General features: G+C 33.5%; 1 protein-coding gene across 1 annotated transcript; it reads left to right on the top strand.

Annotated features, from left to right (window-relative positions):
• The first annotated feature begins 4,743 nt into the window (after positions 1 to 4,743).
• LOC117908356 (ABC transporter B family member 15-like) lies at positions 4,744 to 9,034 on the top strand. Its single transcript, XM_034821942.1, has 5 exons — positions 4,744 to 4,944; positions 5,026 to 5,080; positions 5,418 to 5,596; positions 5,683 to 6,140; positions 6,250 to 9,034. The coding sequence occupies exons 1-5, from the start codon at positions 4,744 to 4,746 to the stop codon at positions 9,032 to 9,034; spliced, it is 3,678 nt and encodes a 1,225-aa protein (XP_034677833.1).
• Positions 9,035 to 16,082: the final 7,048 nt, after the last annotated feature.

The raw sequence follows: 16,082 nt of genomic DNA, 5'->3' as shown, positions 1-16,082 counted from the left end.
TTGTGAGAAAAAACAATTTTAAGAAATATCAATTTTATCATATCAAAACATTAACTAAAGAAATTAGTTATCAAAATTATTTTATTTAAGATAATTAATTACTATGGTAATCATTGTGATCATCATCATTTACATTCCTTTGCGACTTTTATCACTATGACACAGCTGTTTATAGATAAGAGATATAAAGAAAGAAATAATAAAATAGTAACAAAAAATGCAATGAACAAACCTCCCATGCGTTCTAACAATTCTTTGAGGATTTGTTGGTTTTAACTTCTACAGCAAATTGTAAAAAAAAAAATTCTTATAAAAAGGAGAAGTTGTAGAAATTTTGGTATTCTCTCTTTTGGGATACATTTTTCCCGATTTTCATATCAATCGCAATTTGAAATAAAAAATTAAATTTATACTAAAAATATCTTTTAAAAAAACATGTTTATATTCTATATAAAGTATAATTATATATATATATATATATATATATATATATATATATATATATATATATATATATATATATATATATATATATATTTAGGATATTGTTTTTCTATTTAGTTTTCCATGTAAGAAATTGTTTTTTTAACATACACTTTAATATAACTTTACATTAAGGAAGTTGTCTATTTAAAAGATAACTTCAATATAAACATTTCATTTTGTTAAGAAAACAATTCTTTTTGGCCAAAATTGTTATATTAAAAAGCAACTTAGGTGTAAATTGATTTTTTTTAAAAAACAAAATAAAATAGTGAATATCAAAATATAAATAATTTACATTAAAATTGTTTTTAAAAATAAACAACTTTTTTTTATAAATTTAATTAGGGTGTTACTTACAACTTCCTTAAACATTAATTTTAGTTGTTTATTAAAGTTAACCATTTTTAAATTATTTAATTTAATTTAATTTTTGGTCCATTCCATTAAAGTGTTACTTTAAAAGATAACTTTCTCATAATTGGAAGTTGTTTGTTCAAAATCAACTTTAAGGTTATGTTTGGTTCTCACAAATTTTAAGGAAAAATGTGAATGAAAGAAAATAGAGAAAAAAAAAAGTGTAAAGAAAGAAAAAGTGAAGGAAAATAAAAAATAAATTCAAAGTCAATAAATTATTTGTATATAATTTTTCAAATTCATTTCACTTATTTTAAATCTTTTATATAAAAATTGAATAATTTTAAAATACATAAATTTCTAACTAGTTTTAATTATGTTTGATATTTTTTTTCTTCGTATTTTTCATAGTAAAGCTAAACAAAATAAAATCATTTTGTTTAGTACTTTTTTCCTTTCTTAATACTTTTTAGGAATCAAACATAATCTAAAAAAAACTTCTTTTCCTTTTAAATTTATATAATTTTTACTAAAAATAAACAACTTATATTATGTAAATTTTTTATTTCAAGATACAACATTTTTATACATGAAAGTTGTTTGTTCAATAAACAACTTTATTTTTAAAAAATTTATAATTTTAAAATGATTTTTATTTACTTTTCATAGGACTTTAAGAAAGAATTTTTAAACTTTCATATACACAAAACTTGTTTGTTCAAGAAACAACTTTAGTACTTGTGAAAGTTGTTTGTTTGTGGATGAAACAACTTATTTGAATTTTTTTTTTTTTTTTTTTTTGGAGAGTTTAAGTTGTCCCCCATTTCTTTGGAGTTATTTTTTTTTTTAAAAGACAACATCTATGTAAATATAGGAAGTTATTTAAATTTAAAAATGATTAATTTTTTAAATTATTCAAATTAACTTAAAAAATAATTTTAATTTATTTGTTCTATGAAGATATAAATTTGTATAAAATAAAATAAAATATCATACAAGTTGTTATTTGAGAAGATAACTTTAGTTCAAAAAACAAAAACTTGTATATTAAAAAAAAAGGTTGAATTTTAAATAACAAAATTTATCTGAAGTTGCTTCTTTAATAGACAACTTAAAAAATAAAAATAAATAAATAAATAAATTCATAAAAAAACATGTTTAGGATAATAAATGAATTTATTTTTTTTAATCTCGATTAGGTTTGGGGACGGGTTCATATATATAATATTAAATAATATTACATATTTATTAAATAGTATTTAAAATTTAAATATTATTAAAATATTATATACATTTATTTATTTATCATATTTATGTTTAATATAATTTAGAATTTTAAAATAATTGAAAAAATAATAATAATAAACAAGACAAGATGGGACAGGTATAAGGATTTCTTATAGTTGTCTTATTAAGTTTCTTTTTTGGTTGAGGTGAGTTTAGATAAAAATAAATGTGACATGCTTAGGATGAGGTGATCTATCCCAAACCCAATCCACTACCATCTTTAACAATAAAGCAATCATAAAACACATTTTTATTATAATCTAGTATAGTGAAAGAACCACAAAGTACATCATCAAATAAAAGTGCAGGTAAATGTTGTTTTCAAATATTTATCGAATTCAACCATATATTTTTTTTGCATCTTTTATACCTTTTGTCGCAAAAAGAGTAGGTAGAAAAATATTCTTGTTACATGGATGACAAACATCTTAGAATTCCAAGGCACTAATTCTAGATACAACCAAAATTTAATAAGCTTTTTATTAAAGAAAAATGTTCCAAAAGGGTCGACCAAATATGATAAAGACCGTAAAGGGCTGATCACCTATTTTAAGAATTTAATGTACCATAATCAAGTACATTAAAACAACCACGAATGCATCTTATGATAAAAATTCATCTAAATGTTGTTTCTAAATACTTATGGAATTCAACCATATGGTTTTTTTGTATCTCTATAACTTTTATCACAAAAAGAGTAGGTGGAAGGAGATTTATGTTACAAGGATGTCAAAGGCATTAATATGAGACACAACCTAAATTTAATGAACTTTTTATTAAGGAAAAATTATCAAAAGGGTCAATAAAATATGATAAAGACTCAAAAGAGTTTTATCACCTACTTTAAGAATTCAACCATAAAACACATCCTTACCATAATCAAGAACATTAAAACAACCATAAAGCACATACTTTGATAAAAGTGCAAGTTAACATTGTTTTCAAATATTTATGTAATTCAACCATATGTTTTATATCCCACAAAAATAATTACCTTACGTTACAAGGTTGTCAAACTTTTGAGAATTCCAAGGCACCAAAACTAGACAACCTAGATTTAATGGGCTTTCCAAGACCAAATATGATAGACCTTATATAAGAATTATAATGGAGAATAAACACATGAAAAATGGATCGACTATATAAGCCACATGGTATCGACTATATAAGCCACATGAAATATGATAGACCAAATATGATAGACCCTATAGGATCACCCACTTTAAGAATTATAATGGAGAATAAAAAAAAAGAAGGATTGACTATATTAAGTTTTCATTGCCACATGATATTAAAAAAAAAACATGGGAAGAAAAAGAATTACCACAACGAAACCTTTGAAGCCCTAATTTGAACATTTTAGACCACTTCACCATCATTGTGGATATTAAGTTTGTTACTCTTATTCTATGTAAATCACATCGATGAGAAACTTGAGAGACCCTTTCTATAGAAATTATCTTAATCTCTTTCTTTTCGTTGATAAATCTTTTTTGTAGTTATTTCAATTTCTAGGATTTTCTTTTTCTCTAAAAAAAAGTTATTTCAATTAATTGGGTTTCATGTTTATATAGGAAATTATCTTTCCTAAGATTAGTTATAAAACGAAAGCAATTTGCTTCGCAATTTTTGAACTCTACTTCTCCTGTATAATGCATGCAATAAAATAACTTTTTCTTACATATCACCGTCATGGTTGTGGCAAAATAAGCAATACGAGGGACAAAGCAAGCACAAATCATAATCGCTTATTTTGTGTTTGGTGAGTAAAAAGGATACAAGAGGCGGATATTCATGTGTAGATCAAGAAATTGAACTATTTGAACTTAGAGGCTTATAGGTAATTATTTTGTTAAATTAATATTTACTTGATTTCTAATAGGAATCAAACATTTTGGGCCAGGGACACCTTTACACCTCGTGGTTTGTTGGCGATTTTGGTAAATAATAATAATAATAATAAATTAATTTTAAAAAATTAAAATATGACAATTCAAAAATTATTTTCAAATTTGTAACATTTTTTTTATGATATTAATAAAAAATTGTCTTTTTAATAGACAACCAATAATTTAAAATCCTGATCAAACGGGTCGGTTTGATCAGTCTGATCATCAACCGACGATCAAACCGGTCCAATCCACACAAAAACCGTTTGACCATCGAGCCGTTTATTGATATCCACAAGTCACTTTTAACTGAACAAAAAAATCAAATATTTTGACTTTTTTTATTCAACCAAAAAACAAATACTATTCCTTATTATATATTACTATATTTGGAAGTTAGAAAACTTGATGTAAAGAAATTAGAAATAAAAATAAATAAATAAAAATGAAAAAAATGCTGATTTTTTTTTTTTTTAACTTATCATCCATGTCATATAACTATGATCGTAGTTTACAAATCACTTTTAATAAATAAAAAAAGTTATAGTAGGGAAGATTGTGAAATGATAAGGGTAGTGATGATATTTCTTTTCATGGTAATTTAGAAATTTAAATTGGAAACACATAACCGACGTGCGCATCAGCTATGACATCATCCAGTTCCATTGATTCTCTCCTTTTTACTATAAGTGCCCTCTGTCTCCCTCATTTTTCTCTGTGGGGGGAGATGGGGAGAAATATCGGGTCTGTCCGGTCCATTTTCATGCATGCCGACGCCGCAGATTACTGTTTGATGGCTTTTGGTTTGCTCGGAGCCATCTGTGCTGGGCTTTATAGGCCGACTCTTTTGTTTGTGGTCAACAAGATTATGAACAATATCGGCAGTGCCTCCACTTCCGGTGATGCCTTCTCCCATAAAATCAATCAGGTGTTTTTTTTTTTCTCATTCTTTTTAATTATTCTTATCTCATATTTAAGCTAATTTAGATTTGGCTTTTGGGTGGTGCAGAATGCCCTGATACTGCTGTACATTGCTTGTGGGTCATGGGTGCCTTTTTTCCTTGGTGGGTTTTACTTCAATTTTTATTTATTTATTTTAGTGTTTTGTACTCAATCAAAGTTCATTGATGATCCGTGATTAGTATTTCTTCTTTCTTGGTTTGAATTTAGGAATTGGGAAAGTAGCAATTGGGGTAGATTTAGAAAATTTTAACATATATTTTTTTTTATGAAATTAATTATCTTGATATATATTTATTTTTAAATATTTAGTAGTTATTAATTATATTTAATAATTTAAGATTATATATTAATGTAACAAAAGAAGTTTATTTTATGAATTAGAATATTTTGATTATCTATCCGAGTTGGCGAGACGGATAAGTTGGGTTTGATTTGTAGAGGGTTATTGCTGGTCAAGAACTGCCGAGAGACAAGCTAAAAGGATGAGAAGTAGATATATGAAAGCACTGTTGAGGCAGGACGTGGAGTATTTTGATTTGCATGTGACCGGCACAGCAGAGGCCATCAGTAGCGTCTCCGAGGATAGTCTCGTGATTCAAGACGTTATTAGCGAAAAGGTTGCTGATTTAATGCTATCCTACTTGTATTTGACTCCACTTTTTTTTAAAAAAAATTTCTCATTTTCAATGTCACATGGCTGCAGGTCCCAAACTTGTTGATAAACGCTGCATCTTTTGTAGGGTGCTACATAGTAGCTTTCGCTATGCTGTGGAGGCTTGCTATTGTAGGCGTTCCCTTTGTCGTTCTGCTTGTGATTCCTGGTTTCATATATGGACGTGCACTGATGAACCTGGCCAGGAAGATGAAGGAAGAGTACAGCAAGGCTGCCACAATAGCAGAGCAGGCCATCTCTTCTATAAGAACTGTTTACTCCTTCGTGGGAGAGAGAAAAACTCAGTTTGCCTTCTCTGCAGCTCTGCAAGGCCCCTTTAAATTGGGTCTGCGCCAGGGTGTGGCCAAGGGTTTGGTCATTGGCGGCAATGGGGTGGTTCTTGGAATATGGGCGTTCATGTGTTGGTACGGTAGTAGATTGGTGATGTATCATGGCGCTCAAGGAGGAACCGTTTTTGCTACTGGGGCTGTCATGGCCATTGGTGGATTGTACGTAATGATCTCTTTGTTTCTTCAATATTTTCAAAAACATTTGGCTTCTGAATTCTTTTTACCAAGAAAAAAATGTAACAAGTTTTGTTATTCTCTTCACCACCAGATCACTAGGCCCCGGATTATCCAACCTTCAGTACTTGTCGGAAGCATGCACCGCGGGCGAGCGAATAATGGAGGTGATAAAAAGGGTCCCAAAGATAGATTCTGACAACATGGAAGGCCAAACCTTGGAAAACCTGTGTGGGGAAGTGGAATTCAAGCACGTTCAATTTGCATATCCGTCATCCCCAGAGATAACAATCTTTAAAGATTTCAGCCTCAAAATCCCGACGGGCAAAAAGGTGGCGTTGGTGGGTAGCAGCGGGTCGGGAAAGTCCACAGCAGTAGCTTTGCTGCAGAGGTTTTATGACCCCCTTGGTGGGGAGATTCTGCTTGATGGGGTCGCCATTGATAAGCTACAACTCAAGTGGCTAAGGTCGCAGATGGGGTTAGTGAGCCAAGAACCATCACTTTTTGCCACCACCATTAAAGAGAACATACTTTTCGGCAAGGAAGACGCTACCATGGAAGAAGTAGTTGCTGCAGCCGAAGCTGCTCATGCTCATCATTTTATTTGTGAGTTGCCTGATGGATATGATACTCAAGTGGGGGAGAGAGGAGTTCAAATGTCCGGAGGGCAGAAGCAGAGAATCGCCATTGCAAGAGCAGTCATCAAAGCCCCGCGAATACTCCTCCTAGACGAGGCAACCAGCGCTCTTGACTCCGAGTCCGAGCGAGTGGTCCAAGAGGCGCTTGACAGCGCTGCCCTTGGCCGCACAACCATCATCATCGCCCACCGCCTGTCCACCATCCGTAATGCCGACATTATTGCTGTGGTACAGGATGGTCACATAGTAGAGACCGGCCCTCATGACCAACTCATCCAAAACCCCGCTGGACTCTACACTTCCCTGGTTAGCCTCCAGCAAGCCGATCAGCCATGGAAGGTTGCGACATCCTTAACCCCCGCCACCTCCCTGTATCTCCATACCACTAGCAGCAACTCCACTCCCCCCAACTCCCCTTTACACAGCATGCCCGCAGGAGAAGAAGCTGCCACTGTTACCTCGGACATTCCAGTGCCGTCGTTCTGGAGACTGCTCGCAATGAACCGTCCTGAGTGGAAGGAAGCCAGCATAGGATGTTTGAGCGCGGTTTTGTCCGGTGCGATTCAGCCGCTCTACGCATTCTCCATGGGATCAATGATATCCGTATATTTCTTACCTGACCATGAGGAGATGAAGAAGCATACCAGAATTTATTCTGTGTGTTTTTTTGCATTGTTTGTGCTCTCGTTGCTGTCAAATATCTTCCAACATTACAGTTTTGCTGCAATGGGAGAGAATTTGACAAAGAGAGTAAGAGAGATGATGTTCTCCAAGATTCTTAGTTTTGAAGTGGGGTGGTTCGACCAAGACGACAACTCCACCGGTGCTATCTGCTTCAGACTTGCCAAAGATGCGACTGTGGTAAGATCATTAGTGGGTGATCGAATGTCACTTCTCGTCCAAACCTTTTCAGCTGTGACCATCTCGGGCACAATGGGTCTGATCATCGCGTGGAGATTGGCTATGGTCATGATTGCAATTCAACCCCTCATGATTATCTCATTCTACACCCGAACGGTGCTACTCAAAAGTATGTCTGCCAAGGCAATCAAGGCCCAAGAAGAAAGCGGCAAACTCGCCGCTGAAGCTGTCTCCAACCTTCGCACCATCACTGCCTTCTCATCCCAGGCCCGAATTCTTAAAATGCTGGAGGTCGCCCAAGAAGGACCCATACAGGAGAGTACACGCCAGGCCTGGTTCGCAGGAATAGCTTTAGGAATCTCCCAAAGTCTCTTGTCATGTAGTTGGGCTCTTGACTTCTGGTACGGTGGCAAATTACTCTCCCAAGGGTATATTTCATCAAAAGCATTCTTACAGACTTTTATGATCCTAGTTAGCACAAGTCGTGTCATTGCGGATGCAGGAAGCATGACCAATGACCTTGCCAAGGGCTTCGATGCTATTCGCTCCGTTTTTGCCATCCTTGACCGCCTCACCCAAATCCAACCTGAAAACCCAGATAGCTACCAACCCGAAAAAATAAGAGGTCAAGTTCAAATTCAAGAAGTGGACTTCGCTTATCCAGCTAGGCCCAACGCCTTTATCTTTAAGGGTTTCTCAATCGACATAGATCCTGGGAAATCAACTGCATTGGTAGGAGAGAGTGGGTCAGGCAAATCAACCATCATTGGGTTGATAGAAAGATTCTACGATCCCCTCAAAGGAATTGTCAAGCTTGATGGAAAAGATATAAGGACCTACCACCTCAGGGTCCTACGGAAACATATTGCACTAGTCAGCCAGGAGCCCATATTGTTCGCTGGCACCATAAGAGACAACATTGCCTATGGCGCATCATCAGATGAAATCAACGAATCAGAGATCATCGAGGCTGCAAGGGCAGCCAATGCTCACGATTTCATCGTTGCACTCAAGCATGGCTATGATACATGGTGTGGTAGTATAGGGCTACAATTGTCTGGTGGGCAGAGGCAACGGATTGCTATAGCTCGGGCCATTTTGAAAAACGCAGCAATATTGTTACTTGATGAAGCAACGAGCGCACTAGATAGCCAATCAGAGACACTGGTGCAGGAAGCTTTAGAGCGTGTGACAATGGGACGGACGAGCGTGGTGGTGGCCCACAGGTTGAGTACCATACAGAATTGTGATTTGATTGCCGTTGTGGATAAAGGAAACGTGGTGGAGAAGGGGACCCACACATCCTTGTTGGAAAAAGGCCCTACTGGGACCTACTACTCACTGGTGAACCGACAAAGGGGCCTAATATCACCAACATAGCCAACCAGTTATTACTCCACAAAAAGTACATATCAATAGATTATCTTCTATATAATTCAATTCGTTTGAGTAGTAATCATACTTAAAATACCCGATTAACATGTTAGTTCTCTTACATTATTTACTAACATCTTTTATGAGTTATAGAATGATTTTAAGGTGCAAATAATGTCAAAATGTGCATAAAGAAAAATGAGCCCATGAAAAGATAGTGAAGATGATGTTTGTAATGGATTAAATGCTTAAGTTTATGTAAGTAATGAAGCTTCAAGGAAAAATGAGATTAGAAAAGGGAGAAGTAAATAGTTCTTTTACACCACCATGTGAATTTTTGCATAAGCATATGTCAAATGAGTCTAAGGAGTGAAAGCCGTTGGAAGTTGCAAGAGATAAATTGCCGATCAACTAGCTAGTGATGATAGTTGCCTTGGGGATGAGCCGAATAGTCCGGATTCCAAAATATGTTTGTTCTCTTATTCAAATTTGATTTATGTCTTTGTACTTCATTTCTATGTTACTTTGTTAAATATTTGAACGTATGATTCATTTTAGGCTCCGATCATGGTATGAAAATATAATTTTTTTTATAGATATCAAAAAAGTCACATCGATCAAATGGTACCATATGTGTACCTTTATATCTCATTCATTTGTAACTAAGTCTTATTTATTTGTACCTTTATACCTTGCTATAGTGTAAATTTTATTATACACATCCAGTGGCCTACATGGAGAGCTTGGTAGATACTATGCTTATGTATTTTTTTAATTTTATTATTATGTGTGATTGATTTTAGGGTTTTTATTGTGTTATGGCCTATTGTGATTCTAGTATTCACTCATCTCACAACTCCAAAATATAACATGTTCTCATTCTTAAATTGGTTTCCCACTTGGTGCCTTTTTTTTCTCTTTATTTCATGGCTTAAAGTTGAAACAAGATCAAAGTTTCCTAATTAATCATCAATCATATTGTTAATAAAAATGCATTGGTTGATTACCATACCATTTATTTAATATTGCAGCAAAAAAGAGTTCATATATATATAATGTCATAAACTTTTTCTCTCATTTGATGTGAAATAGAACAATTACCCTCATATGAAACAATATATCCTCATCGTATTCCACATTATTACGAAACCAAACAAATAGACATACCTTATAAGATTGAATAAACAGAAGTCTCACATTAAGTTTAGAAATTGACTTTGATATCATTTATAATGACTGGTTCATCTTATATAAATGTTATCTACTCTAAACATAGTAGACTCTTACAACTTTAAAACATGTTTATACATAATTAAGAACCATTATATATGTAGCATCAAATATTCTTGTATCTAATGTGGAATAGCACAAGAGTGCTAAAGAAATCTTAGGCAAATTTCTGACCATGATTTCATTTGATTTTTAGTCCTCGTATATGCCCAGCAAGTTGATCATTTCCACTGGAATCCACTTCAAGTTGCTTTTGTGATTATTGATTCTCTCTAACAGCTCTTTCATGTAATCTATGATATCTCCGACTATAGATGTTCTGTCCATCTGTTGGAATAGCAATGAAACCAGCAAATTATTCCTAGTGTTCCATATATTTGGTCCATTGGATGTTTTTGGCCTGGACCTTGTCAAATGCGTTTGGCCGAAAATAAGCCTCATTCTGACACTCAACATACAATTGATGATAAAATAGAATCATGGGTTGCAAACAATGAGTTGATTGGCAATCAGGAAAGAGAACCCTTAGCCTAATTCTCTACTCTCACTAGTGAACAAATAATAATAATAATAATAATAATAATAATAATTATTATTATTATTATTATTATTATTATTATTATTGAGGTGGTTATAACGAAATGTGCCACTATCGTCATCATTAAGTACCGACATGAGCCACTCATTTGGAAGATATCCTTGATGGCCATGTAATCACTACACGAACCATGTGTTTAGATTGATATACATGGACACTATGTTCGTGCTAACACAGTCATGCAAGTCTAAAGGGCATTTTTTCTGTTATGGGCAGATGTTAATCAATCCAATGAGAAGACATTGCATAAAAACTTTATGAAATATAAATGTTTGGGAATGTTCTAGAAGGGAATTAAATGGAAATTCAGTGTACTTATAATTAAGGCTAGTGATCATTTATAATATAAAAAAAATAAAAAAATAAAATTGGATTCTAATCATCAGTAAATAAATAGCTTAAAGCAATTTACTCGTGATATTTGATTGAAATTTGGTTTCCTCATGATTACGAAAGGTATGTGTAGTAGTGGTTTAAGGATTTATAAATGAATTTACAGTGTCTTTGACAATGTGAGTTTATATTAAAGATAAGAAAAAATTTCAATATAAAAAGTAAAATCGTCTTTTCAAAAAACGAACTTCTCTATTTAAAAAAAAAATGAATTCAATGTAAAAATAAAATAAATGATAAAAAAAAGTGTCATATTTTTGTATTTATTTTTCAAACAACCACTTCCTAATATTTCCTAATTTTTGTCAACATCTTATTTTTTTCTTCAAAAATACTTTTTAACTTAAGAGTGTTTTTCATAAACATCATCAAATGGATTCAATGGCGTTTTTAATTTTTGCTTAAAACAATTTACTTTCAAATTTTCAAGTTGTTTATTTTTCTACTTTTTTTATGACTTATTATAAATTTTTTGTTGAATAAAAAAATCTAAAATATTTGACTTTTTTCTAAATAAAAAAAACAACATATTAGTTTTTCTTTATTTTATAATGTTTAATAGAAACAAAATATTATAAAAATAAATAACTTAATACTTAATACTATTAAATACTATTTAGTTTTAAGTTGTATTTAGAATTAAGTAAAAACAAGAAAACAAACACTAATTTGAGAGTGATTCTTGCGGGATTAAAAATATTTTCTAATATTTGAAAGTCTTTTTTCAAAAATCCCTTTTAGGAATCTAAAAAATCATTGTATGCACAAATTTCGTAAAATTTATCTTGCAAAAATTAGCAAAATAAAATAGGAAAAAAATAATGCAAACAAAAGATTTATTAAATTTAAGAATATAGTGAGTACAATCTCAAAAATAATATTCTTTCCAACAAAGAATATTTTCCATCTAATTCTTTTGCCTTGATCACACTTTGGAAGACAACGATGACATTTTTTTGACTTCGAAAGTCAATCGAGGGCCACAAGTGGCTTATTCCCAAATGACCTTGTTGAATGGCAAAGAACGAGTGTATTAGTTCTTTTGCCGTTTACCGAACTTGCAGGGAGATTTGATGAAGCTCTCTCTTTTGTTGTGAAGTCTCTTTTCTCGTACGAAATTACCTTTGGATTTTCTCCTTAGGATTTTCCTTTCTGGAGTTTTTTTGGTTTCTCAATTTCTTCCTCCCCTCTCTCTCTCCTTGATGGAAGACATCTCTATTTATAGGTGAAGATAGGGAATTTGAATTTCAAATTCCCCAATTTTAGTTGCTTAATTCAAGGGATTCAGTTCCTTAATTTTAGCAAATTTTCTTTTTCGGGAGGTTTTACCAACAAGATAATAATAATAATAATAACAATTTTCTTATTATTATCCTTTCTATAGTTGGAGATAAGAGAAACTTATCCATAAGATGATTTTTTTTTTAGAAAACCAAATTAGTGGTAATTTAATCCACTAATTTTTTTATGTCTACAAATGGCCCCACTTCAAGACGCATCATGTACATGCATTGTCATGTAGATGGGGTGAGTCTTGAAGTAATAATATATATATATATAAATCTTTTTTTATTTTTTTTTATTTTTTGTGGTAGTGACTAAACTCAAGTGGTCGAGTTGCTTACGTATCCTTCAAAGAGAAGGGATCAAGTCAAACGTAATTCCATTTTTTTTTTTTTTTTTTTTTTACACTCTAACTTTTGCCAAGACTGAAAGAAAGATTTAATCTTGCGAGCATATGTTCTAACTTTTGCCTAAGTCGCCTTTTCAAGTTTTCAACTTAGCGGACTTTTTTTTTTTTTTGTTAACGCTCTAACTTTTGCTAAGACTAAAAGAAAGATTTTTTTTTTGTGCGTCATACACAATTTATGCTCATGTGGGCCAGGAGCATCACTTGTCTTGAGTTTAATCGAAGGATGATAAATTCACGTCCTTGGAACAAAGTTTAATTGAGGGTCAAAGATGACTTATTCTCAACCAAACTTGTGAAAACCTTTCTTAAGCATTTTGGAGAATAAAAGAAGTCCTTTGTCTTAATTTTCTTCATTCTTAAAAGTAGATGAATGACACTTTTGTATTGTGTTTGATATTTTTCCATGAGCTTGTTGAAGAATGTGTCAAGCTTGGACTTGATTTTAATCCAAGGGTGGTAGCCACGTGTTCTTGGAGCAAAATTTAATTGAGGGTCAATGATGACTTGATCTCAAGTAAACTTATAAACAATTTCCTCAAGTGTTTTAAAAAAACTCAACCTTGTCTTCTTTAGCTTTGAAGGCGAATGAATGACACTTTTGTTTGTGTTTGATATTCTTCCACGAGCCTGTTGAAGAATGTTTGGAGTTTGATTTTGACTTTTGAAGCTTCATTTTTAAATTTAGCTTCTGGGTTGCATCACCTTTATTAGAACGTGTCATGCTGAAAGAAAAGAATACTTGTATGTAGAGAAGTTGAAGACTTTAGTTTGGAATCTCCGAATTTGACTTCTTTAATACAAAGAGATTGTTCCTCGGTTTAAGAAGTTTGCCAAGAATGATTTTTTTTTTTTTTTTAACTATAGTTTAAGCTCTTGTAGGATAGGAGCAATATGCAGTTTAGGTTCATGCTTTAAGGAGCATCATTGGAATGCCGAGGTTTGAAAACAATTGTGGTAAACTTTGATGTCATGCTCTTTTCATCGTCGCTAGTGTAGGTGATGTTTGCACAACATGTTGCACAATCATGGCCTTTGTCCTCAAATTGTTTTGCCCCCTTTATTTTTGTGGCATAGAGTGATGGATTCTTAAGTACCTCATCATCTTCCTTGGTTTTGCTTGGCTCTGCACCGAAAGAGTTTTCTTCATCTTTACCTACCTCATCTTCTTTCAAAGTTTCATGACAAGAGATCATATGAGTTGATGTCACCATCCCTCTATTGAAGAACTCCGGAGGGAAGTATTCTTCTAAGGTGATAGGGGTGATGAACTTTAGTACCAAGAGGTCATCAACCTGTACAATCGCTTGTTTTCTTTTAGGTTTCTTTTCTTCTTTCTTCTTCGCATATTGATGAATATTTTGCTTACGTTGTTCCTTCCTAGGAAGATTTGGGTAGGGATGAGATTCTTGCTTCTTGTGAGGTCTTCTTCGTGTCACCAATGTCCAATCTTTTTTCTTATATGACATTGATTTATTATCAGAGCAAAAGTGAAAAAGGCTATCCTAACATGACATTTGTGTTTGCTTTGGTTTCAGTGACTCACATTGAATAGTATTGGCACATGCCTCCAGTTTCTTAAGTGGAACATGTAACGAAACAGGATCGAGGGATCCAAATGTGACTGTAGCATGATTTGACTCTACCACTTCATCTAGATCCAGATGGATTCTTCCTTGTTTTGTAAGTTTCATTATAAGCTCTTTTAAGATGAAACATTTCTCCACTAGATGACTGATGATTCGATGGTAATGACAATAGTTCGGATTATTAACACAACCCATTTCTTTTAGACGCTTGCACTCAGGTAGCTCAATAATTTTTTTTTGAAGCAAGTCTTCCAACATGCTAGGCACATCAGAGTTAGGAAAAGAATACCTCTTCTCCTCTAATTCCTTCAAGGTGAACTGAAACCTCTCATTTTCTTGGGTTGGTCTAGCCTCTTTTACTTTTTTCTTTTTATCTCGCGCAAGAGTCGCATTTACCATCATTGACTCCTAGATGGGTTTTATTAAAATCTTATCACTTGCTTTCCCATCGTGTCTTTCTCTTTGCTGGTCAATGATAAGGTCATTTTTAGCATCATTGTTGGCTATGTTGAGCTCCATGTCATGTGCTCGGGTAGCTAATTCTTCAAAGGTACAGGGTCGTATCCCTTGGAGAATGTATAGGAGACCCCAATGCATTCCTTGTATGCACATCTCCATGGCTAATACCTCAGATAATCTATCTTTGCAGTCGAGGCTTAAGGAACGCCAACGGTTGATATAGTCTACAACCGGTTCATCTTTCCATTGCTTAGTGTTAGTAAGTTCCATCATACTTACAGTTCGTCGAGTGCTATAGAAACGGTTGAGGAATTCATGTTCCATTTGGTCCCAACTATCGATACACTCTAGTGTAAGGTTTATGTATCAATCAAAAGCATTCCCTCGAAGAGAACAGACAAATTGTTTAACTAATAAGTCACTATCTGTACCTGCATTGTTACAAGTTTCAACGAAATGGACAACATGTTGTTTTGGATTGCCTTTTTCGTCAAATGATATAACCTATAGGCATACGTAGGTTATCAATCCTCTTAGTGTAAGGTTTAGAGTACATGAGCGTACTCTGTGAGGGTCCACCATACTGTGCCCTAATGGTGTTAGTTATCATGTCCTGAAGTTGTTGGATAGATAATAACGCCACTGAGACAAATTCTGTCGTTTGTCTTTCACCTTGCATTGTCCTATACGTATGTGGTGCATCATCAAGAGGAGATGCAACATTCGAAGGGTGGTTGAGTCCGTGACTTGACTCACCTGTATTTTGTACTTGTGCCTCAACCTTGTTTACGAGGGAGGCTATCTACATATCCTTCTCCTCGACCATCTTGGTGAGTTTGGCAATGGCACGGGCCATCTCTGCCAATTGCTCCTCTACAGACGTAGTGCCCGTTGCCATTACCAACATGGTCATCGAAAATGGAGAAGTAAAAGAGTCGGAATGATTGGAGTAGTTTTCCTTCTTTGGCATTCCAATTGGCGACCCGAAGTGTGAGCCGGTGCTAGAGTTGGCATCGGTAATGGAGCAAGGAGATTTATCCCCAAAGTCTGTAGTGTTGAAGGGAGTTTTCCCCTACTACGAGGGCTATGGCCCTT

This window comes from Vitis riparia, chromosome 19, assembly GCF_004353265.1.
Source record: "Vitis riparia cultivar Riparia Gloire de Montpellier isolate 1030 chromosome 19, EGFV_Vit.rip_1.0, whole genome shotgun sequence".
NCBI classification, from domain to species: Eukaryota; Viridiplantae; Streptophyta; class Magnoliopsida; order Vitales; family Vitaceae; genus Vitis; species Vitis riparia.
Note: the sequence above shows the minus strand (reverse complement) of the source record. Positions and strands in the feature narration are given on the sequence as shown.